The 26882-nt window shown below is 45.3% G+C and overlaps 1 protein-coding gene across 1 annotated transcript; it reads right to left on the reverse strand.

The window, feature by feature from the left end:
* Positions 1-3003: 3003 nt before the first annotated feature.
* On the reverse strand, positions 3004-26532 carry LOC122931465 (keratin, type I cytoskeletal 13-like). Its single transcript, XM_044285533.1, has 2 exons — positions 26316-26532; positions 3004-3621 (listed from the first exon to the last, which is right to left on the reverse strand). The coding sequence occupies exons 1-2, from the start codon at positions 26530-26532 to the stop codon at positions 3182-3184; spliced, it is 657 nt and encodes a 218-aa protein (XP_044141468.1). The 3' UTR covers positions 3004-3181.
* Between the last annotated feature and the right edge of the window lie 350 nt (positions 26533-26882).

A 26882-nucleotide genomic window follows, 5' to 3' on the forward strand; every position in this document is an offset into this window, starting at 1 on the left:
ATATATTAAAATCCAAACAATTTCAATCAATAAAATCCACTACGTAACACTCATAGTAAAATCATACACCATAAAAATATAATAATAAAAACAATAAATATAGCTAGTTGGATTATTCGCAAAGATATTCCCAATAACTAGCAGCATTCAAGGGTGTAAGTCCATTGATTCGAATCAGCGATCCAAATTTGACTATATCAAGACAATGCTTTTTAGAAAAAAGTTGTGAAGTACATTTTTTCGACACAAGTTCGAATTAAATTTTTCGACAAATTTGAATAAACAGTTTGAATAAACAGAAATTTATTTTCCACTAATTAGTTTGTATTAATGTGCTTGGCCAAAGTTCGTTACAGCGGCGTCCTTCTACATTGAATTCTCAGTGGCGTCCCACTGAAAAGAATTAATGTGTATTGCCAACACACAATCGATAATAAATTCGAAGTCTTACCAGTCGAATGGTATTTGATTTGGAGGGAGGGATTGCTGAGGAGTATAATCTCATATCCAGATAGTCTTTGTGCAGACATGTGCTGTGTGTGTATGCCTTTGAGAAGGCCTAATACATCATGTGTGGTGTACAGGATAGTCTCATGTCCCATTGTGAGTGGTGTTGCAAACTCAACCATCATAGCACAGGCTGCAAGAGATCTCAGGCAGGCCGGCATTCCTTGGACGGATGCTGGAACCACCTTTGAGAAAAAGGCACAAGGACATAACTTGCCTCCGTGATATTGTGTCAGCACACCCGCAATGGTTTTAAATTTTTTTCGAGCATATACGTGGAATGTAAGTTTGTAGTCAGGGAGGCCTAAACCCGGACTTGTCATTAAAGAACATTTCAAATAATCAAATGCATTAAACATTTCCTCAGGCCACCTGATGAGATCTGGCATGTCTGCAAGAGTGGCTTGTTTCATTACATTGTCATAGTAGGAGCAATCAGGAATCTATTGTCTGCAGTATTTTATCATACCAAGGAAAGATAACATATCTTTCTTGGTGTGCGGGGTGACCAGGCCCGCAACAGACTGGACTCTTTCTGTGCTGATTCTCCTTTCTCCCTTTGTGAGAACAAATCCTAAGTATTCAACTTGCTTTTTACACCATTGCATTTTCTTGCGTGACACCTTGTGTCCACATTCAGACAACCATTTTAACAAAGATAAACCATCTGTTAAATTGGCCTCCTCTCACACACTGCACAATAACAAATCATCCACGTATTGCAAGAGTACAGAACTCTGGGGAGGGGGTGCCATGGTTTTAAACTGGCTTGGAGGACAATGCTGTACACTACAGGTGAATCAGCATATCCCTGGGGCATCCTGCACCAGGTGAGTTGACGAACCTCAAAGGAGAGCAGTTGTGTCACATCAGGTACAATGGGCGCAATAGGGATGATGAGAATATTAATTGCCCTTAAGTCTTGTACAAATCTTACCGTACCATCGGCCTTCGTCACCGGATTGATGGGTGTACTGTATGGTGAGACAGTGTCCTCTAGGACTCCGGTCCGTATGAATTCCTGTATCATGGGTCTTAAACCTTCGATTTTCCCTTTCGATAGTGGGTATTGTTTTTGGTACACCGTGGTTGAATCTGCTCTGAGTGTGGCTCTATATGGAGTACAGTCAATGAATCCTGTGTCATAGTCTCCGGATGACCACAGGTGAGGGTCAATGTCCGCCAATTCTTGTGACTCTAAGAGTGTAGGAAAAAATGATGATGATGAGGGTTTGGCAATGGGTATGAGATCTGATCGCACATCCAGTCCTCCCTGAGATGCAAAAACCTTGAGTTTCAACTTGCAGAACAAATCTCTACTTAAGAGGTTTACTGGACAGTCAGGGATGATGAAGTCAGGGATGATGCTGAAAGTGTGGTCAGTGATGTAATCTCCGTCTATGGTTTTAAGTGTCAGTGTGTCAGTTTTGTATATTTTTGTAAGAACCCCATTGATTCCCATGGAAGGATGGGACTTTCTTAAAGGACCTTTGTAAAAATCCCTACACAGGACACTGGATGTGGCTCCGCTATCTACCATGAAACTTACCTTTCTCCCTGCTACTGTTAAGAGAATTACAGGTGAATCTTTCCAATGTTTTGTGACCTGTGTGAAAGTGGGGGTACCGTCCTCTGGGCAGCATCAGTGTTGACCCTGTTGGTTCCAGTTAATGGGAAACCTTGGGTTTTGGCTATCCCTTACCTGGGGCTGAGTGCCAGGGTTTGAGTAGAGCTGTCGTCTGGGCAACGGGCATTGCCTCGCCCAGTGTCCCTCTTTACCACATTTAAAACATACAGTGGCAGATGGTGGCTGCTGTTGCTCAGGGGTTTGATTTGGGCTGTAAGGTTTCTGCTGAGACTGGGGTGGACCTCTGTTACCTTGACCTTGATAGCCTCTGTTCCTGTTCCCCCGTCCTCTCTGGTTTCTGTTGCCGGCATACCCATGAGTAGTTATAAATTTCCTTACCTCAAAACAGCCTGCTGCCTCTTTCTCATATAAATGCTTTTCCAAATCTGCAACGTCATCAGAAGTCAAGGAGGATACGTTCTGTTTCACGGTAAGCATCAAACTAGGCAATAGGTTGTTTACAAAAGTTGAGATAACCAAACTATCTTGGTTAGTCACTGTGAGACCTGCTTCGTGTTTCCAGCAGTCTATGAACTGACTCATTGCTCTTTTGTTTGCATGCTACAGCTATGGGGAGGGAGGACCTCTGTTTGAAAACCTCTTTCATGTGTTCCGTGAGTTCTTCCCACATCTTGTTCCTGCCCTGTTCGGTGTTCAGGCTGTATGTAGTAGCATTGGGGGTTGTCTGAATGAGGCTAATGCTGGGTATTTTAACCCAATCCCACCCTGAGTGCAACCCAATTATGCCATCCACTATCAGCTTCATATCCTCCTGTGTGTAATTTCTTCCCTTACATGCCCTTTTCAGATAGGTAATAGTACCTAATGGTGCTGTAGTAGGTTTGGGAAAATGTTTATAAAAAAAAATTAATTGCAAAAAAGAAAGGATTTATTGACCACCATAAAAGCTAGAGAAACACCTTGTAAACTAGTGTCCTTGCATTTGAAGAAACAGGGAGAAGGGTTGGAAGGTATATATTAGCAATGCAGTATAAAACAGGCTGTGTGGCTACGCCATGTTTTTTTCTGGTTTGCTTTGATTCAGGCTCAGCGGACTCTTGTAGTAGATGTAGTGGTAGTGCTTGTTGTTGAGGAATATCCACCAGTTACAGGAATCTTGCTGTCTTGTCCATCCAGCAGATCTCTGTATTTGGCAATCTCTTGTTCCAAGCGGGTCTTCACATCTAATAGCATCTTGTAGTCACTGCTCTGAAGTTCCAGCTGGCTCCTGATCTCTTGAAGCTCACACTGGACCTTGGCTATGACTTCCTGGAGTTGTGACAACTGTGCGCAGTAGCGTCCTTGTGCTTCTGCCAAGGAGGACTCTAGAGCTGCTTTCATACTGAGTTGAGACTGCAACTCTATCTCCAGACTCTGTAGAGTGTGTTTGAGTTTTGTGATTTCTGATTTAGAGGTTTGGACTTTTTGACTTTCAGTGACAACTTGCTCTTGCAGTTCCTTGGTCTGGGCCAGGAACCTTTCTTCAGCTTTTTTTAAATATTTGTTAGCCAATTTTTCATAATCAGTTTGGGACAATGTTTGATAGTCCTATTTATGTCCTCTATTTCTATGGTTTTCTTCATTAACTGATCTCCTATTGTCATAAAGGGGAATGAATCCTCATGTCCTGTCATGGAACCATGAACCAGACGTACAACAAGAGATGAGTGGAAATAAGAAGGCTTTATTGAAAATAAAGCTGTAAGGCAAAAGTCCAAACGGATGGCTAAACCGAAGCAGGGTCTTGCGAAACCAGAGATCAGGAACCAGAAGGGTAGTCAGATGAAGCCAGGATCAGGAACCAACAGGGTAGTCAGACGAAGCCAGGATCAGGAATCAGCAGGGTAGTCAGACGAAGCCAGGATCAGGAACCAGAAGCAGCAGCAGTCTTAGAAGCATGTGAGCACAGGAGGACCAAGCAGGGAACTGAAGCCACAGACCTCCCAGTGGGAAGGAGGAGCCGCAGGGTGGGAGGCTACAAGAAACCCAGAAACCAAGATGGCCGCCAGCACATGTCAAACGAAGGAGAACAGCAAGGAGGTAAGACCATGACAGTACCTCCCCCTCAAGGGCCCCTCCTCCGCGGAGTAAGGAACGGTTTCTGAGGGAAGCGTGCGTGGAAGGCTCGGAGCAAGGCAGGAGCATGGACATCTGCGGAGGGAACCCAGGAACGCTCCTCTGGACCATAACCACGCCAATGGACCAAAAACTGCACCCGGCCGCGGACCAGGCGTGAGTCCAGGATATTGCTCACCTCATACTCCTCACGATTGCCCACTTGGACCGGACGAGGCCGAGGAATCGAGGAAGTGAAACGATTACACACCAGTGGCTTCAAGAGGGAGACATGAAACACGTTGGAGATCCGCATGCCAGGAGGAAGCGCAAGGGCATAGGCTACCGGGTTTACCCTGCGAAGCACTCGGAAGGGACCAACAAAGCGAGGCGCCAGCTTGGGAGTGGGCACTCGAAGGTTGAGGTTGCGGGTGGACAACCATACGCGGTCTCCGACCTGGTAGGAAGGAGCGGGCGCTCGTCTGCGATCAGCCTGGAGTCTCTGGCGCTGCGCAGAGACCTCAAGGGACCTCTGGATCTGTACCCAAGAAGCACGTAGGACGGAAAGGTGATCCTCCACAGCCGGAATATCCTGGGGAGAGAATACCTCCGGTAACACGGCAGGTTGGAACCCATAATTGGCCATGAAGGGAGACGTCCCAGAGGAAGAGTTCACCGCCGTGTTCCTGGCAAACTCAGCCCAAGGCAGGAGGTCAACCCAATTGTCTTGGTGATCGGAGACATAGCAACGAAGGAATTGCTCCAAGGCCTGATTGGATCGTTCTGCGGCCCCATTGGACTGAGGGTGGTAGGCCGATGAGAAAGAGAGATGAATCCCCAACTGGGAGCAAAAGGCGCGCCAGAACCTGGACACAAACTGACTCCCCCGATCCGACACAATCTCCTTGGGCAAACCGTGCAACCGGAAGACCTCCCTGGCAAAAATCGAGGCCAACTCTTGTGCAGAGGGTAACTTCTTGAGAGGTACACAGTGGCACATTTTGGAAAACCGATCCACTATCATGAGAATGACCGTATGGCCTCGGGATGCAGGGAGGTCCACAATGAAATCCATCCCCAGGTGTGACCATGGACGCTCCCCGGTGGCTATGGGTTGCAAAAGGCCCAACGGAAGGTGCCGAGGGGACTTACTCTGGGCACAAACGGAGCATGCCGCTACATATGCGGCGATGTCGGAACGTAGAGAAGGCCACCAGAACAGACGTGAAACAGCCCAGGACAGCTGATTCTTTCCAGGATGCCCCGCGGCCTTGGAGTTATGGTAGGTTCGCAACAACCGAGTGCGCAACTCCTCAGGCACAAAACACCTGCCGTTGGGTCTCCCAGAGGGAGCACCAGATTGAGCCGCCAAAATCTGCTCACCCAGGGGAGAGGTCAGGCTGGTGCGAATGGCGGCCAGGATCTGATTCGGAGGTATGACCGAAGTCGGAATCGACTCCTCCCCGGACAGCTCGGAGTACTGCATCCGCTCTGATGTTCTTGGAACCGGGTAGGTAGGAGACCACGTAATTAAAACGTGACAAGAACAGAGCCCATCTGGCCTGACGTGGTGTCAATCTCTTGGCCTCAGAGAGGTAGGTCAGATTCTTGTGGTCCGTCAGGATGAGAACCGGAACCACCGAGCCCTCGAGCAAGTGCCTCCATTCTTTAAGGGCCTGCACGATGGCCAATAACTCCCTGTCACCAATCTGATAGTTGCACTCCGCGGAAGACAGTTTCCGGGAGTAAAACCCACAAGGAAGCAGAGGACCCTCTGGTGTTCTACGCTGAGACAGGAGGGCGCCTACTCCCGTCTCAGACGCGTCCACCTCGAGGACAAACGGCAACCCAGGGTTGGGATGCGACAGAATCGGAGCCGACACAAAGGCGGACTTTAGAGCCTCAAAAGCTCGGATGGCCTCGGGCGGCCAGACCTGGGGATTACTGCCCTTCCTGGTCAGATCCGTGAGAGGCTTGGCTAGCATGGAAAAGTCCCTGATGAACTTCCGATAATAATTGGCGAAGCCCAAAAAGCGCTGCAGGGCACGAAGACCACTGGGCTGGGGCCACTGTAAGACAGCCGAAACCTTCTCAGGATCCATGGAGAACCCCTCAGCGGAAATGATGTAACCTAAGAAGGTTACCTGGGATCGGTGAAATTCGCATTTCTCAAGCTTACCGAACAGCTTGTTCTCTCGTAACCGTTGCAACACTCGTCTGACATCCAGAATGTGGGCCTCCATGGATTCAGAATATACCAAGATGTCATCCAAATAGACCACCACACACTGCTGCAACAGGTCACGGAAAACATCGTTGATGAATTCCTGGAAGACTGCGGGCGCATTGCACAACCCAAAGGGCATAACCAAGGATTCATAATGACCGGTCCTGGTGTTAAACGCGGTCTTCCACTCATCGCCCGCCTTGATCCTTACCAGGTTATATGCCGCCCTCAGGTCGAGTTTGGTAAAGACCGTGGCCCCTTTGAGGCGATCGAACAGCTCGGAAATCAAGGGTATCGGGTAAGCGTTCTTGATCGTGATGCGATTGAGACCCCTGTAATCGATGCAAGGCCTCAACTCACCGCCCTTCTTTTTCACAAAGAAAAATCCAGCCCCTGCCGGGGACGAGGATTTGCGAATGTGTCCGCGTGAAAGCGCCTCCCTCACGTACTCCTCCATGGCCTCATTCTCCGCTACCGACAGTGGATAGACTTTGCCACGAGGAGGAACGGCACCAGATTGTAACTCTATGGCACAATCGTATGGGCGGTGCGGAGGTAGGGCAACCGCACGCACCTTATCGAATACATCCCGGTACTCCTCGTATTCAGGAGGCAACAGAGAGTCCGAGGAAGTACACAGCAACTTGACAGGCCCATGGATGCAACTAGCCCCACACTGCGGTGACCACGAGAGGATCTCGGCCGATTTCCAATCGAAAGTCGGATTATGCTTCTGGAGCCAGGGGTACCCCAAGACCACCGAGTAGTGTGGAGACGAAATAACCTGGAGACAGACCGACTCTCTGTGAACGGCACCAATGGCCATTCCCACTGGAAGGGTCTCATGAGTCACGTGTGGCGGCAGAAGGGGTCTGCCGTCTATCGCCTCAAGAGCCAGTGGGGAACCTCGAGGCTGCAGAGGAATGGAATTGGCGGCAGCGAACACACTATCAATGAACAAACCACCAGCACCAGAGTCCACCAACGCCTGGGTCGTCACCGAGCCCCCGACCCAGGAGAGGACAACAGTAATCAGTGGTTTGTCAACACGGGAAACCGGGGACGAGGAGACTCCACCCAAGATCTGCCCCCGACAGGATCTCAGGTGCGAGCGTTTCCCGGACGGTTCGGGCATGCCAACCGAAAATGCCCACCGAGACCACAGTACATGCATCGGCCCTCGCGTCTCCGGAGTACCCTCTCCCCCTCAGACAGGCGAGCAAACCCCAGCTGCATGGGTTCACCCCCAGACAAGTCATCCCCAGGAGGCGTGGGAGGAGAGGGAGGCACGGGTGGGACAGCAAACGTAGGCGCCAATCTGTTAGAAGGCCTCCGCAGGCTCTCCTGAAAGGAAGGTCTCTCCCTGAGTCTGGTGTCAATCAAAATCAGGAAAGAAATAAGAGACTCGAGCTCCACAGGTAGGTCCTTAGCTGCAACCTCATCCTTCAAGGCATCCGAGAGACCATGAGAGAAAGCAGCGACCAGAGCCTCATTATTCCAGCCCACCTCTGCTGCCAGGGTACGAAACTCAATGGCGTATTCAGCTACGGATCGTGAACCCTGTCTGATGGACATAAGGAGCTTCGCAGCAGAGGCAGCACGAGCCGGCACATCGAATACCTTCCGAAGAGAAGCAACAAAACCGGAAAACTCGGCAACCACCGGATTGTTGTTCTCCCATAAAGGGCTGGCCCAGGCCAAGGCCTTGTCCGAGAGCAGCGAGATCAAGAAGCCCACCTTTGATCTCTCAGTAGGAAAGGCATGTGGCAGCAACTCGAAGTAAATGCCCACCTGGTTAAGGAAACCTCGGCACTGAGTTGGCTCTCCCCCAAAGCGCTGTGGAAGGGGGGCAGAACCGGTCATACCCCGAAACACCGCAGGCGCAGCAACAGGTGTCGGGGTAGACTCTGGCGCAACAACCGGAGCGGCAGTAGGAGCGGGCCCAGGAGCGACAACCGACCCATCGGCAACGGAAGCTAAATGAGCCGTGCGTTCAAGCAGGGTTTGCAACGCCACAGCGAACCGACCCAACAGGTGATCCTGCTGATCAAGTCTGGCAACCAGCGTAGGTAGCGAGGATGGCCCTGTACCGTCAGAATTCATGGCTTGGTCCTACTGTCATGGAACCATGAACCAGACGTACAACAAGAGATGAGTGGAAATAAGAAGGCTTTATTGAAAATAAAGCTGTAAGGCAAAAGTCCAAACGGATGGCTAAACCGAAGCAGGGTCTTGCGAAACCAGAGATCAGGAACCAGAAGGGTAGTCAGATGAAGCCAGGATCAGGAACCAACAGGGTAGTCAGACGAAGCCAGGATCAGGAATCAGCAGGGTAGTCAGACGAAGCCAGGATCAGGAACCAGAAGCAGCAGCAGTCTTAGAAGCATGTGAGCACAGGAGGACCAAGCAGGGAACTGAAGCCACAGACCTCCCAGTGGGAAGGAGGAGCCGCAGGGTGGGAGGCTACAAGAAACCCAGAAACCAAGATGGCCGCCAGCACATGTCAAACGAAGGAGAACAGCAAGGAGGTAAGACCATGACATGTCCCTTCTCCTGTTCTCCTGTTCTTTACTCCTAGTGTGTTGGGCAACTGGTTAACCTGTCTTCCTCTCTTTGTGTCTTTTCAGTGAAACGTGTGGTATTTTGTACAACCTGTGGGTGGGGGAGGGGGGGGGGGTAGGTGGGAGATGTCACATTGATGAGACACTAGGGGGTGATTTGTTGAACATATCAATTTTATCCCGAATACTGGGTGATTCTATTGGTGTGGATGCTTGTCCTCCTGTTACTTCAGTGGAAGAATCAGGTTGTTGAAAGACAGACGCTGATATCTGTTCCACCAAGGACACAGGCAGGCGGGGTGCTGTGGGCACTGGTTGCAGGACAATATGACCCGCAGCCAATATTTCGTCCTCTGAAAAAGAAGGGTAGAGCTTCTGAATGCTCGATTTCTTTTCAGTCACGTGTGATTTTTGGTTACACTCAGGGTTTTGTATGGCGGTGGTATTTCTAGGATTTCGTTCTCTCTTCCCTTTCTAAGGTCCACCTCAAGATCGTGTTTATTTGAGTCACTGGGTAAATTTTTAGGCGATGTGGCTATTTTGTGGGCCTATCATACCGATGACATGCTATTTTTAACCATTGTTCTCCTCTTTTTTGTATATATGTTGTGGGTCTGGGTCAAAGTGTGGCCAGGTCTTTTGACCATATCCATGTGATAGGGACTATTGTCACTGTCAAGTGGAAATGGACTACATGCGTCCATAAAATCTGTCCATCCTGCCAAGTTATCTACCCACAGATTGATGAGGTAGTAATTTGTGGGACTAACCCTTGCAACATATTCTTTACATGTTTCTCCTACATTTGGAGTAGGAAACTCCACTTTTGAACCTTGTCCACCCATAATAATATATGACAATACACAGCAATAGTAACAAGGAGGTATGTCTGTACACTTAACACCCAGACAAGACCTCAAACAAAACAAGACAGATAATCAATAATTGATCTTATCACTTTATAGTAATAGTAATCTTATCTATATGGATCAAACCAAGGTAGGTCAGTCTAACTGAGACTGTTCTCTTACATGTATCCCTGGTACTAATAAATCTCTGTCGACAGTTAGATAAAGTAAATAGATCTCCCTGAGATCCTATGGTGTGTCCCTGACACAAGAAAAGTTACAGAGAGATCTCCCTGAGACTTCATGAAAGTACTCCAAGTACTTATTATAAACTCCCTGAGTCTATTTTTAAGGCTTAACAATGTATCCCGGATACACAATAAAATTTAAAAAACTCACGGGTAGAGATGTGGCCAGTGCCCTTGGACCGGGCAGTGGACAAAAGGGATGTCTGTCTTACCGGACACGAGGATGGCCTTCTTTATCCTGGACCGAGCCCCCAAACTGAAAGGATTTGGACCTGTCTGGACCTCTACGACAACCTTGGTTTGATGTCAATGACGTCAGGAGAGATATTTCTCAGCTAGCAATAACATGACACACACACAGGTATCTCTGAGAAATACTCTAACTTTATTATGCTATCGCTTGGCCTTATATAGGCAGTAGAAAAGTTTGCATAAAAACAGCGTTAAACCAATCATAAAAGATAAACATTGGTGCTCATATACATACTACCGGAACGTCCTTACAGGGAGTGCAGAATTATTAGGCAAGTTGTATTTTTGAGGATTAATTTTATTATTGAACAACAACCATGTTCTCAATGAACCCAAAAAACTCATTAATATCAAAGCTGAATATTTTTGGAAGTAGTTTTTAGTTTGTTTTTAGTTTTAGCTATTTTAGGGGGATATCTGTGTGTGCAGGTGACTATTACTGTACATAATTATTAGGCAACTTAACAAAAAACAAATATATACCCATTTCAATTATTTATTTTTACCAGTGAAACCAATATAACATCTCAACATTCACAAATATACATTTCTGACATTCAAAAACAAAACAAAAACAAATCAGTGACCAATATAGCCACCTTTCTTTGCAAGGACACTCAAAAGCCTGCCATCCATGGATTCTGTCAGTGTTTTGATCTGTTCACCATCAACATTGCGTGCAGCAGCAACCACAGCCTCCCAGACACTGTTCAGAGAGGTGTACTGTTTTCCCTCCTTGTAAATCTCACATTTGATGATGGACCACAGGTTCTCAATGGGGTTCAGATCAGGTGAACAAGGAGGCCATGTCATTAGATTTTCTTCTTTTATACCCTTTCTTGCCAGCCACGTTGTGGAGTACTTGGACGCGTGTGATGGAGCATTGTCCTGCATGAAAATCATGTTTTTCTTACCTTGCAGACTTCTTCCTGTACCACTGCTTGAAGAAGGTGTCTTCCAGAAACTGGCAGTAGGACTGGGAGTTGAGCTTGACTCCATCCTCAACCCAAAAAGGCCCCACAAGCTCATCTTTGATGATACCAGCCCAAACCAGTACTCCACCTCCACCTTGCTGGCGTCTGAGTCGGACTGGAGCTCTCTGCCCTTTACCAATCCAGCCATCTGGCCCATCAAGACTCACTCTCATTTCATCAGTCCATAAAACCTTAGAAAAATCAGTCTTGAGATATTTCTTGGCCCAGTCTTGACGTTTCAGCTTGTGTGTCTTGTTCAGTGGTGGTCGTCTTTCAGCCTTTCTTACCTTGGCCATGTCTCTGAGTATTGCACACCTTGTGCTTTTGGGCACTCCAGTGATGTTGCAGCTCTGAAATATGGCCAAACTGGTGGCAAGTGGCATCTTGGCAGCTGCACGCTTGACTTTTCTCAGTTCATGGGCAGTTATTTTGCGCCTTGGTTTTTCCACACGCTTCTTGCGACCCTGTTGACTATTTTGAATGAAACGCTTGATTGTTCGATGATCACGCTTCAGAAGCTTTGCAATTTTAAGAGTGCTGCATCCCTCTGCAAGATATCTCACTATTTTTGACTTTTCTGAGCCTGTCAAGTCCTTCTTTTGACCCATTTTGCCAAAGGAAAGGAAGTTGCCTAATAATTATGCACACCTGATATAGGGTGTTGATGTCATTAGACCACACCCTTTCTCATTACAGAGATGCACATCACCTAATATGCTTAATTGGTAGCAGGCTTTCGAGCCTATACAGCTTGAAGTAAGACAACATGCATAAAGAGGATGATGTGGTCAAAATACTAATTTGCCTAATAATTCTGCACGTAGTGTATATGGTATGTGTACGTGCAGTAAGCAGAAAGAAAAGGTTTTAATCAGTCACATATAAGAATGTACGCAGTTGTGCCGAATGACCCTGAATAAGGCAAGACTGTTTGTTCTAGTTCTGGGATACTCTCAGAATCTGTCCTGGGACAGATAAGAAAACCTAACTCACAGCGGGGGAAGGTGAAATAGTGCATGGGTGAGATGTTATAACAATTCTTTACATATTTAGAGAAGACAAGATGGAGTCACATTTCTCTTCAATCAGTGTTCTGACTAACGAACTCCCTGGCTTCCTGAGCCTGTTTAGAGTAGAGGCTGTCAGCAATTTTCACTGTGGCAGCAGCTTCCCTTGCTTCATAGTAACATAGTACATAAGGCCGAAAAAAGACATTTGTCCATCCAATTCGGCCTGTCATCCTGCAAGTTGATCCAGAGGAAGGCAAAAAAAAAACCTGTGAGGGAGAAGGCAATTTTCCCCACTTTAGGCGAATAAAAAATTCCTTCCCAACTCGAATCAGGCAATCAGAATTATAGCCTGTAATATTATTACACTCCAGAAATACATCCAGGCTTCTCTTGAATTCCTTTATTATACTTACCATCACCACCTCTTCAGGCAGAGAGTTCCATAGTCTCACTGCTCTTACCGTAAAGAATCCTCTTCTATGTTTGTGTACAAACCTTCTTTCCTCCAGACGCAGAGGATGTCCCCTCGTCACAGTTCTGGAGATAAATAGATGATGGTATAGACCTCTGTACTGACCCCTGATATATTTATACATAGTAATTAGATCTCCCTCAGTCGTCTTTTTTCTAAAGTGAATAACCCTAATTTTGATAATCTTTCAGGGTACTGTAGTTGACTCATTCCAGTTATTACTTTAGTTGCCCTCCTCTGGACCCTCTCCAGCTCTGCTATGTCTGCCTTGTTCACAGGAGCCCAGAACTGTACACAGTACTCCATGTGTGGTCTGACTAGCGATTTGTAAAGTGGTAGGACTATGTTGTTATCACGGGCATCTATGCCCTTTTGATGCAACCCATTATCTTATAGGCCTTGGCAACAGCTGCCTGACACTGGTTTCTGCAGCTTAGTTTACTATTTATTAAAATTCCTACATCCTTTTCCATGTCAGTGTTACCCTGTGTTTTACCATTTAGTATGGGTGTAGGGGTGCATTATTCCTTCCCATGTGCATAACTTAACATTTGTCAGTGTTAAACCTCATCTGACACTTATCTGCCCAAGCCTCCAATCTATCCAGATCCCTCTGTAGCAGTATACTGTCCTCTTCGGTGTTAATTACTTTACACAGCTTAGTGTCAGCTATGAAAATTTATATTTTACTATGCAAGCTTTCTACAAGATCATTAATAAATATATTGAAGAGAATAGGGCCCAATACTGACCCCGGAGGTACCCCACTAGTGACAGTGACCCAATCTGAGTGTGTACCGTTAATAACCACCCTCTGTTTTCTATCATTAAGCTAGTTACTTACCCACATACAGACATTTTCTCCCAGTCCAAGCATTCTTATTTTATATACTAACCTTTTATGTGGTACAGTGTTGAATGCTTTGGAGAAGTCCAGATATACGACATCCATTGATACGCCTGATACCTGAACAATATCATTATCCACAGTCACCTACCTAAAGTACAGGCTGTAGTGGACTCCCTTAGGAAGGCTGGCTTAACCACTAACCCAAAAAAGTGTGCGATAGGGTTAGAAGACGGTATGTGATAGGGCGCGGAATTATTAAACCTCAGGTAAACAAAATTTAGGCAATTCGGAATTGGCCACAACCTGTCACTACTCGGCAAGTAAAGTCATTCCTGGGAATGGTGGGATACTATATGAAGTTTGTCCCCCACTTTGCTACAGTCGCTGCACTATTGACAGGCCTTTTGAAAGGACGCAAGTCAGTGACGGTTCTATGGAATGAGCAAGCGGAAAATGCTTTCTCCGCTCTGAAGTCTGCCCTGTGTGGTTCCCCGTTGTTGGTTACGCCCGACTTCAAGAGGGAGTTTGTGGTACAGACAGATGCCTCTGAAGTAGGCCTCAGAGCTGTACTCTCTCAGGACATCAATGGGGAGCCACAAACTTACTCTAGCCAAGACTAGGTACAGTATAGTGGAGAGAGAGTGCCTGGCCATCAAGTGGGCACTCGAGTCTCTCTGCTATTATCTGTTGAGGAAAAAGTTCCGTCTGGTAACCGACCTCTCCCCTCTCAAGTGGATGAGCCAAGCCAAAGAGAGGAATGCTCGGGTCTCCAGGTGTTTTTTGTCTCTACAGCACTTTAAGTTTTCCGTGGAACATAGGGAAGGCAGGTTACAGGGAAATGCAGATGCCCTATCCCAGGTATACTGTCTGGCGGGTGAACAAAGGGGGAGGTATGTATGAAAGCACAAGGGGCCGTCATTGACGGAAGATATGTGTCACCGAGGTTCCTAGGTTCCTGGCCTTGGTGAGGTAAGAACTGGTAATTTTAATTGTCAGCGGCAACTAGTGCTGACTGACACTGTTGGTTATTTAGTGTGGCTGTAAAGCTGATCCGGGCCGGCTCTTACTGCGAGCGGCCAAAGTGCAGGGTGGGTGGCTGTTCCCCACGTTCCAGGCCAGGTTTTGGTTTGGGATATAAAACCCAGCCAGCAGTCTCAGCTGGGTGTGGATTATCCTCCATCTGACAGTGGAGCTTGGCCAGTCTCTGTGTCGGGACCCGAGAGTTTTGGGCTGGGATTAAGGCCTGCTATCTTGTTTGGATGAAAGCACATGGACTTCTGTTTCACCCAAGGACTTATGTGTTGCTGCCTGGTGTGAACAAACACCAAACTTAAGCTGACAGTTTTTTCCTTGAAACTGACTTTTTGTTGTCACTCTCCTTATGTGTGAATAAAACACTGAACTGTTTAAGTTAACAATGTTGTTGTTGCCTCTATACTGCGTCCACAAGCCTGTCTAATTGAGCAAATCCCCACAAAGTGTAGACACAACTTTGTAGATTTTATTTTGCTTTGTATCATAATTATTTTAGATTATACTGTATTATAATTAAAAGTTGTTTTAAATTGTCCCTATTTTTTGTATTTGTAGTTAGAGATTAGCAAATTGTTAGAAAATTAGATTCGGCTGCTTCGACAAAATTTGCTATGTGAGGAATTATTTTGTCATGAAGCACTTTGTTTTGTAAGTAGCGGGTACAATGACAGGGAGCTGCGATAGCACCTCCCCCATCATTGTACCCCTCAGATGCCTTGTTCATACATGCAAAAATAGAAAATTAACATACATTTTTTTTAAATCAAACTTACCACCTCCATTTGCTCGCGACAAGTCGGCTGCCGCCATCTCTGCAGATCTGGCGCAAAATTTAGCATGCTCCGAGATGATGTCATCATGCTGGCCAGCTTTGTTTTTTAGACTACCACGAAGCATGAGGAAATTCAGCTTTGATGCAAATCAAATTTGTCCTGAAACTGGGATCGAATTCCGCTTCGGTGTGTTTGATTGGCTCATCTCTATTTGTAGTCTACATATTATATTGACTCAGTGCTTGTTTTATTAATCATAGAGTAAAAACACTTAATTTCATATATCCAGGAGGACTGTGCATTTCTTTGTTGACAGCCCACATTTTTCCAATATTTCCAATGTCTTATGGATCATGTAATATTCATAACAATTCAAGCTTAATTTGCTGTTAATTGTCTACAGTGATTCACTTGGCTTTAAAGATGGGATAAAGTCTAAAGACCTAAAGACAGTTATTTTCCTCTTCAACACTGGAAAACAGAAAAAGACTTCAGTTGGTGGTTGGCGTTAAACTCCCCATGTTCCTTCAAGGCTATAGTATTACTGATACTGTGTTAGGTCACAGAACAGCCCCGAAGGTACATTTTTAAGGTAAATTATGTTATTATTAAAAATAGATGCTTACAATATTTTGAGGGTCATGTACAGAGCGGTAATAGGTATTCCATAGAGGTGCATAAGCCTTCTACTCTACCTCTGTTTGCTTTCAATATCATATAGAGGCATGAGGAGGTTGAATTTTGTATGAATCTAACAGAAAAAATTGTGGCACACTTACTTGGGCTCCATATACTCTTGAAGTATTGGTTCTTAGGAGACAAGTAAATCGGGAGTCCGACAGAGCCTTTATAGCACTACAGAGAAGTAGGGCTCATGCACGCGACCGTATGTATTTTGTAGTCCGCAAAAATGGATCTGAAAAAATTAGGATGACGTCCGTGTGCATTCGGTATTTTGCGGAACGGACATATGGAAATGGAATGCACAGTGAGTAACTTCCGTTTTTTTTTGTTTTTTTTTTGCTGACCCATTGAAATGAATGGTTCCGCATATGGTCCACAAAAAAACTGAAACAGACACGGAAAGAAAATACATTTATGTGCAGGAGCCCTTAGAAAGCTTTCTCTAAGGTTTTGGTTAGCTCTGAAGGAAAGCTTTATGCCTTTAAAAAAATACTTAAAAATCCAAGTAAAATAATAATAGCACTTTCAATGTTCTCCTCATTAAACAGCAATGATACCTTCAAGCTGGATTTTCTGAAGCATATGTTTTGTTGGGTAAAATATGCAAAGTCTAATCATAATGTATAAGGGATTCCTTTTTGCACAGACTACTGGGAATCTCTGCTCAGATGTGATCTTCAGTATAAATATAGATTTGTTTTTATAGAAACAGCTCACGTTGTAAAACTAAACATTTGCAAATGTACTGAAAATTCCTCCTATGCTTAACTTGATGTACTTCTGTTGTCCTTCTGTTGCCTCTGTTCTTAAAGAGCAATCAAGCATACAGCATCTAACTATAGAATTATAAATATCCAGGGCTCAGTCAAGAAGTGAAATAATAGATTTCAGACCATGTGGTGCTCGCTGCTTTTACTAATCTGCAGAAGAAAGGCGCAAGAAGATGCTGAAAACTGAATTCATGTTATGCATTTATAAAATTCTCATTTTCTATAAAATTGAACACAATAGATTGTACACATTATTATACATTACTACTACATTAATAGGGTTGTTAATGGGAAAATAAACAATTTTACTGAGATAATTAACCACTTCAGCCCCGCTAGCTGAAACCCCCTTCATGACCAGAGCACTTTTTACACTTCGGCACTACACTACTTTCACCGTTTATCGCTCGGTCATGCAACTTACCACCCAAATGAATTTTACCTCCTTTTCTTCTCACTAATGGAGCTTTCATTTGGTGGTATTTTATTGCTGCTGACATTTTAACTTTTTTTGTTATTAATCAAAATGTAACGATTATTTTGCAAAAAAAATGACATTTTTCACTTTCAGCTGTAAAATTTTGCAAAAAAAACTACATCCATATATAAATTTTTCGCCAAATTTATTGTTCTACATGTCTTTGATAAAAAAAAAATGTTTGGGCAAAAAAAAATGGTTTGGGTAAAAGTTATAGCGTTTACAAACTATGGTACAAAAATGTGAATTTCCGCTTTTTGAAACAGCTCTGATTTTCTGAGCACCTGTCATGATTCCTGAGGTTCTACAATGCCCAAACAGTAGAAAAACCCCACAAATGACCCCATTTCGGAAAGTAGACACCCTAAGGTATTTGCTGATGGGCATAGGGAGTTCATAGAACTTTTTATTTTTTGTCACAAGTTAGCGGAAAATGATGATGATTTTTTTATTTTATTTTTTCTTACAAAGTCTCATATTCCACTAACTTGCGACAAAAAAGTAAAAAAATCTAGGAACTCACCATGCCCCTCACAGAATACCTTGGGGTGTCTTCTTTCCAAAATGGGGTCACTTGTGGCGTAGTTATACTGCCCTGGCAATTTAGGGGCCCTAATGTGTGAGAAGAACTTTGCAATCAAAATGTGTAAAAAATGACCGGTGAAATCCGAAAGGTGCACTTTGGAATATGTGCCCCTTTGCCCACCTTGGCATCAAAAAAGTGTCACACATCTGGTATCGCCGTACTCAGGAGAAGTTGGGGAATGTGTTTTGGGGTGTCATTTTACATATACCCATGCTGGGTGAGAGAAATATCTTGGCAAAAGACAACTTTTCCCATTTTTTTATACAAAGTTGGCATTTGACCAAGATATTTATCTCACCCAGCATGGGTATATGTAAAATGACACCCCAAAACACATTCCCCAACTTCTCCTGAGTACGGCGATACCATATGTGTCACACTTTTTTGCTGCCAAGGTGGGCAAAGGGGCACATATTCCAAAGTGCACCTTTCGGGTTTCGCAGGCCATTTTTTACACATTTTGATTGCAAGGTACTTCTCACACATTTGGGCCCCTAAATTGCCAGGGCAGTATAACTACGCCACAAGTGACCCCATTTTGGAAAGAAGACACCCCAAGGTATTCCGTGAGGGGCATGGCGAGTTCCTAGAATTTTTTTTTTTTTGTCACAAGTTAGCGGAAAATGATGATTTTTTTTTTCTTCTCTTTTTTCCTTACAAAGTCTCATATTCCACTAACTTGCGACAAAAAATAAAAAATTCTAGGAACTCGCCATGCCCCTCACGGAATACCTTGGGGTGTCTTCTTTCCAAAATGGGGTCACTTGTGGCGTAGTTATACTGCCCTGGCAATTTAGGGGCCCATATGTGTGAGAAGTACTTTGCAATCAAAATGTGTAAAAAATGGCCTGCGAAATCCGAAAGGTGCACTTTGGAATATGTGCCCCTTTGCCCACCTTGGCATCAAAAAAGTGGCACACATCTGGTATCACCGTACTCAGGAGAAGTTGGGGAATGTGTTTTGGGGTGTCATTTTACATATACCCATGCTGGGTGAGAGAAATATCTTGGCAAAAGACAACTTTTCCCATTTTTTTATACAAAGTTGGCATTTGACCAAGATATTTATCTCACCCAGCATGGGTATATGTAAAATGACACCCCAAAACACATTCCCCAACTTCTCCTGAGTACGGCGATACCAGATGTGTCACACTTTTTTGCAGCCTAGATGCGCAAAGGTGCCCAAATTCCTTTTAGGAGGGCATTTTTAGACATTTGGATCCCAGACTTCTTCTCACGCTTTAGGGCCCCTAAAAAGCCAGGGCAGTATAAATACCCCACATGTGACCCCACTTTGGAAAGAAGACACCCCAAGGTATCCAATGAGGTGCCTGGCAAGTTCATAGAATTTTTTTTTTTTTTCGCATAAGTTAGCGGAAATTGATTTTTTTTGTTTTTTCTCACAAAGTCTCACTTTCCGCTAACTTAGGACAAAAATTTAAATCTTTCATGGACTCAATATGCCCCTCAGCAAATACCTTGGGGTGTCTTCTTTCCAAAATGGGGTCAGTTGTGGGGTGTTTGTACTGCCCTGGCATTTGAGGGTCTCCGCAATCATTACATGTATGGCCAGCATTAGGAGTTTCTGCTATTCTCCTTATATTGAGCATACAGGTAATGAGATTTTTTTTTCCGTTCAGCCTCTGGGCTGAAAGAAAAAAATGAACGGCACAGATTTCTTCATTCGCATCGATCAATGTGGATGAAAAAATCTCTGCCCAAAAAAAAAAAATGGAGGGGAAAGGCGTCTGCCAGGACATAGGAGCTCCGCCCTACATCCATACCCACTTAGCTCGTATGCCCTGGCAAACCAGATTTCTCCATTCGCATCAATCGATGTGGATGAATAAATCATTGCCGGGATTTTTTATATTTTTTTTATATATATACAAAGTGTTTGCCAAAGCATAGGAACGCCGCCTCCTCCTCAGCTCGTATGCCTCGGCAAACGTATCTGTCACTGTAGAGGAGAAAATCCCGTCTTGCAGCGCCGCATACACCGACTTGCGTGTAATCTGACAGCAGCGCAATGCTTCTGTCAGAATGCACATCGGTGCTGCAGCTAGTAGATCGGTTGGTCCACCTGGAAGGTAAAAAGACAAAAAAAAAGAAAAAACCAGGCCACAACGCAATAATTTTATTAACTTTGGAACAGAACATGTAACCTTAACTTTTTGAACTAAACATTAACCTGTTTGCTTACTGGTGTTTTTTTTTTTTACCTTTATAGAACAAACCTCTCCTTCCCCATGGGTCAATGTGCAAAGCGCAAATCGCCCAAAGATGTGGCGAAGTGCGTTATGCACTTTGTCCCATGTGAAAGGAGACGTTTGTGCAGCTGTGAGTGAATGGGCCCTAATAGCCCTGTGTGCCTATCCTGGTGAGATGATCCCTATGCTAATAGTGTACCTGTGAGTGGTACTTCCGGAAACACTCTCCAAAGCATAGGGCAGGGTGGTCAGGACAGTCAGGACAGAAATAGCGGGTGTCACGCCTTATTCCACTCCTGCTACAGACACGACATTTTTTTCGGGGTGGCGGTCGGGAACGACACTGGGGAAATGTCGCTCGTGTAGACGGCTAACTACACTGGTGGATGAGGCCACGGAACCTCCTGGGTACAGGAGGTTCGCGATGATCTCTTCCTGAAATTTGAGGAAGGATCCAGTTCTCCCAGCCTTACTGTAGAGAACAAAACTATTGTACAGAGCCAATTGAATTAAATATACAGACACCTTCTTATACCAGCGTCTGGTTCTGCGGGACACTAAATACGGAGCCAACATCTGGTCATTGAAGTCCACCCCTCCCATGTGGAGGTTATAGTCGTGGACTGAGAGGGGCTTTTCAATGACACGGGTTGCTCGCTCAATTTGGATTGTCGTGTCTGCGTGAATGGAGGAGAGCATGTAAACGTCACGCTTGTCTCTCCATTTCACCGCGAGCAGTTCTTCGTTACACAGTACGGCCCTCTGCCCCCTTGCAAGACGGGTGGTAACGAGCCGTTGGGGGAAGCCCGCGCGACTAGTTCGCGCGGTACCACAGGCGCCAATCCGTTCTAGAAACAAATGCCTAAAGAGGGCCACACTTGTGTAAAAATTGTCCACATAAAGATGGTACCCTTTGCCGAATAAGGGTGACACGAAGTCCCAAACTGTCTTCCCACTGCTCCCCAGGTAGTCAGGGCAACCGACCGGCTCCAGGGTCTGATCTTTTCCCTCATAGATCCAAAATTTGTGGGTATAGCCTGTGGCCTTTTCACAGAGCTTATACAATTTGACCCCATACCGGCCGCGCTTGCTTGGGATGTATTGTTTGAAGCCAAGGCGCCCGGTAAAATGTATTAGGGACTCGTCTATGCAGATGTTTTGCTCTGGGGTATAAATATCTGCAAATTTCAGGTTGAAATGGTCTATGAGGGGCCGAATTTTGTGGAGCCGGTCAAAAGCAGGGTGGCCTCTGGGACGGGAGGTGCTGTTATCACTAAAGTGCAGGAAACGCAGGATGGTCTCAAATCGTGTCCTGGACATAGCAGCAGAGAACATGGGCATGTGATGAATTGGGTTCGTGGACCAATATGACCGCAATTCATGCTTTTTTGTCAGGCCCATGTTGAGGAGGAGGCCCAGAAAAGTTTTAATTTCGGAAACTTGGACTGGTTTCCACCGGAAAGACTGGGCATAAGAGCTTCCCGGGTTAGCGGTTATAAATTGTGTGGCATATCTGTTTGTTTCGGCCACAACTAAGTCTAAAAGCTCCGCAGTCAAGAACAGCTCAAAAAATCCCAGGGTCAAACCGATCTGAGCTGTCTCAACCCGAACTCCAGACTGGGCAGTGAAAGGGAAAACTACAGGTGCGGCTGAAGTTGGGGACTGCCAATCAGGGTTTGCCAGCACCTCTGGGATTCTAGGGGCTCTACGGGCACGTCTTTGCGGTGGCTGCGACGGGGTCACTACTGCACGTGCCACCGTACCAGCTTCAACTGCCCTTCTGGTGCTCGCTACTTCACCAGGTTGTACGGCAGTGCTGGTACTAGGTCCAGGAAGGGCTGGGCTGCTGGTGTATGCCTCACCACGTAATCCGACAGCACCAGCCCCACTCTGCTGCTCTTGAAGCGGATCCTGCGCAACCTGCGGTCTAGCAACACGGGGCGGGTACGCCTGCTGCTATCAGGGACCTCAACCTCCTCGTCCGAACTTTAGGTCAGAGAGCCACTGCTTTCTACAGGTTCGTATTCTGACCCGCTGGATTCATCAGATGAGGGTTCCCACTCCTCATCCGACTGGGTCAGAAGCCTGTAGGCCTCTTCAGAAGAATACCCCCTGTTAGACATGTGGGCAACTAAATTTAGGGGTATTCCCTGAGACTACCCAAGAAAAAAAAAGCAAGCCTGTCTTACAAAGGGGAGGCTAGCGAAGTACTGGAGGCCGCTGCGGTTGATAAAAAATATCAAAACTGATTTTTTTTTATCGCCGCAGTGCGTGTAAAGTGAATGTGCAGTGATCAAAAAAAAAAAATTTTTTTGTCACTGCGGTGGGGCGGGCGTGGGAGAACGCACGTGTGGGCGACCGATCAGGCCTGATCGGGCAAACACTGCGTTTTGGGTGGAGGGCGAACTAAAGTGACACTAGTACTATTATAGATCTGACCGTGATCAGTTTTGATCACTTTCAGATACTATAAAAGTACAAATGCTGATTAGCGATACGCTAATCAGCGAATAACGGACTGCGGTGCGGTGGGCTGGGCGCTAACTGATCGCTAACTACCTAACCAAGGGACCTAAACTATACCTAAAACCTAACGGTCAATACCAGTGAAAAAAAAAAAGTGACAGTTTGCACTGATCACTTTTTTCCTTTTCACTAGTGATTGACAGGGGCAAGAAGAGGTGATCAAAGGGTTAATTGGGTGCTGGGAGGTGATCTGGGGGCTAAGTGTAGTGTAGTGGGTACTCACAGTGATGTGTGCTCCTCTGCTCCTCTCCTGGAACCAACCGACCAAAAGAAGGAGCAGAGGAGCACAGCAGCCATATAACCCCATCATATTTACTAATATGTGGGGTTAAATGGCTGCTGATTGATCGGTTGATCAATTTGATTCGGGTCTGAATTAATTCTACCTTAATCGAAAGCGCTCCAATGGACTGAAATGTTGTGTATGACACTAGGGTTTTCCCAAAGATTCTTGTTTCTAACTTATTTAAAAAAGAATATAACACTGGACTACTTCAATTTCACTAACCTCATGATGACACCTGATCTTCGAATATCACTGGACAGTTCATCATGCATCAATTAAGCATCTATGACCAGTGGCGACTCTAGGAGCAATATATCGGGGGGCACATAAGATACCACAGTCAAAAATGGGGGGGCCCTAATAATTTTCACCTCTTAATCATACTACTAAAAAAAATGAAATAAGTATTATTGCGGTATGCAGGGATACAGGAACAAAACAGGACAAAGACCCAAAGCATAGAAGTAAATCAACAACAGAATGACTTAAATAGAAGAAAATACGCCTTCTGAAGTGGCCCAGTCAGAGTCCTGACTTCAACACGATTGAGATGCTGTGACATGACCTCAAGAAAGCGATTCACACCAGACATCCCAAGAATATTGCTGAACTGAAACAGTTCTGTAAAGAGGATGGTCAAGAATTACTCTGATCTGCAACTACAGTAAACGTTTGATTGAAGTTATTGCTGTCAAAGGAGGTTCAACCAGTTATTAAATCCAAGGGTTCACATACTTTTATAACCTGCACTGTGAATATTTACATGGTGTGTTCAATAAAAACGTGTCACGGGACTCCGAGGTGCTCGCTCTCCTCAGCGCCATCGTCGTCCCGTCTCCTAGGTGATAGGGGGCAGGACGGACCGGCTGCGCACGTCTCCTCTGCGCGGACGGCGTCCTCAGTTCCCCCGGCAACCAGGGGAGGTCTGAGCACTGAGCTGGGCACTCGGTGCTCAGCTGTATTCACTAGTGTGGGTCATGTGGCGCTGGCCACGTCACATGACCCCAGCTAGTCAGTATTTAACAGTTGCGATTTTGTTACTTGGCATACTTACCTATTCCTGTGTTCCCTGACGATCCTCTGCCTGCTCCTCCTTTACTGCGCTGCTCTCCTGGTATTCTTTTTTTATTCTTTTTTTTTTATTGTTTTCAGTTTTTAAAAGCAGTATACATTTTCCCAAGGGTAAAATATACAACAGTACATGTGACATAAAAAAAAAAATGAGCGATCATCACTAATCATAAGGCGTCACTAGTGTAAACAACTAAAGGGCGGTTAAGCCTAACATTACAGGTATCAGCAAGAAAAAATCTATGAATAAGTCAAAATGAGCGTGGACTCATAAGAGAAAGGTCTTATTTCAAGTAGCGTGTGCATGTGGGCTGAGAGGGGGAGGGGGGAGAGATAAGAAATTGAGTTCCTATATGGGAAATTGAAAGGATATGGCATTGGGGGAAAGGTGAGGGACAAGTATTGACCTCTGTTTCTAATCAAAGTTCCTATATAGTTTCCATAGTGACCACGTTTTTAAGAAAGAAGGTCTAGAGTGTGACTCCCAATGGGAAATTTCCTCTAGTCTATATATTTGGTCGACTTTATTAGTCCAATGCTCAATACTAGGGATATTTGAGGATAACCAATGATTCGGCGGGAGCAATCTAGCGGCAGCCAACAGGAGAGTGAAGAGGGATCTTTTGTATGGGTCCATGCCTTCGAACCCCAATGATAGCAAAGTCAGATCAGGAGAGCAGGGAAGGGATGTCAGACATATCTGATTACATAAATGAGTAATTGTGTGCCACCAGGGATTGATCAGGTCACATGACCACCAAATATGCAAAAAGGAACCTTTAGCTTTGTGGCATCTCCAACAAAGATCAGAGGCAGTTTTGCTATATCTGCAAGTTTTGTCTGGAGTCTTATACCAATGCATAAGGCTCTTATAGCTATTTTCCTGGATACGTATGCATCTAGATATTTTATGAGGGAGGATTAGTAATATAGAAATCTCTAGAGGTGTCAAAGACCGTTGGAGGTCTTTTTCCCATATGCCCACTATTGCAGGCTTAATGGCAGAGGCAGGAGACTTCAGACGTTTATAGATCGTAGAGATAGGTTTAGGGGGATATCTCGTATTACTCAACATTTCCACAAACTATTTTGTTCCTTCTGGGGGGGAGGGCTTTTTACCCTATTCAGTAACTCTGTCTTGAGGAAACGCAACAAGGTGGGGTTGTGGATCTGTGTACCAAGGATTTTGCATATTTCAGGGTCAGGAAGTATACATCCCTCAGGATCCAGAAATTAAGATATGGGACTCTCTGAGGCCCTTATAAGGTGTGGACAACTCTCTCTCAACTCTTTAGGGGCTAAGTCAATTATATCTTTAATAAGCATGAGCGAACTGAGAGGCAATGGGGCCCCACAACTGGACGAGAAACCCCCCCAGACCCTCAAAGTGCTACGTATAAGAGGGTTGGGTATTAAGTTTAGGGCTGGGGTGGTCTGTCGGCCAGCAAGAGGGCCCGGGGAGAAGAAGGGAGAAGAGCAGTCTCCAGTGATAGCCAAGATTTATGAGAAGGTTTCCTAATCCAATCTATGGCTCTAGAGAGCTGAATAGCAACCATATAGGACTTGGGATCTGGAAGGCCTATATCCCCATTAGCCTTAGGTTTAGTCAGAGTGTCAAAGGAGATACGAGGGTTTTTACCTTTCCAAATAAACTTGCGGATATGTTTATTTAGGGATGTAAAGTAGGAATTGGGGATATCAATAGGGAGAACCTGCATCATATATGTGAGTTTTGGCATGATCAGTGACATAAAGATGTTCTTTCTTCCAAACCAGGAAAGGTATGGAGAATCTAGAGAGTCCATCTGAGCTGTCATAGATGCTAGGAGATATTTTGATCCCCAGGTATGTTAGCTGTTGGGTTTGCCAATTAAAAGGGGAATCTATTTGGAGGGAGGAGAGACTTGCAGAGGAGAGGCCCATATGTAAACCTGGGATTTGGAGGGGTTAACTTTAAAATTGAAAAGGGAACCAAAAAGGCTGAGTGTTGATAGGATCTTGGGCATGGAACTCTGTGGATTAGTGGTGATGATCAGTAAATCATCAGCAAAGGCGGCCAATTTAAATTCTCGAGGCCCCACTTTCAAACCCTTAATATCTCTATCTTGTCTGAGGGCTTGCAGCAGAGATTCCATTACTAGGACGTAAAGAAGAAGAGGAGAAAGGGGGCTTTCTCGGCGTCCGTGCAACGCAAGACCAGGGGAATGGATTTGTGAGAGGCGAAAAAGAGGGCATCTAATATTTTTGTGGTATTATCTTTGCCTTCACGGCCTTTGACAAAGCCAACTTGATCTGGGTGGATTAACTCAGGAAGCAGGTTTTGTAACCTAGAGGCTAACATCTTGGCTAAAAGCTTAAGGTCAATATTAAGTAGGGAGATTGGGCGGTAGCTGGAGCAAGTCGTGGGATCTTTGCCTTCTTTGGGGATTATCGTAATGCCTGCTTTAGTCATTTCAGAGGAAAGTGGATGGTTAGCCATTGTTAGGTTGCAGACAGGGAGTAAGTGGGGTAGTAGGATATTTTTAAAGGCCAAATAATAACTTATGGGGAGACCGTCAGGGCCAGGGCACTTGCCTTTAGGGGTAGATTTAATAGCAGTGGTCAGTTCATGAATAGTGAACGGTTTAATCAGGGCTTCTTGTTGTGCCTGATTTAATGTAGGGAGGTCAAGGGTCTCCAGAAAGGAGCAAATATTGGACTCTCTGCTAGAGGAGGGATTAGGGAGGTTCGAGTTTGGGAGGTTATATAGGGACTTATATAATAATCTAAACTGTTCAGCAATTTCTTCTCCCTTAAAGAGTTGGACTCCTTGGGGGTATTTAATGGCTT

This window comes from Bufo gargarizans, chromosome 3 (genome assembly GCF_014858855.1).
Source record: "Bufo gargarizans isolate SCDJY-AF-19 chromosome 3, ASM1485885v1, whole genome shotgun sequence".
NCBI lineage: Eukaryota > Metazoa > Chordata > Amphibia > Anura > Bufonidae > Bufo > Bufo gargarizans.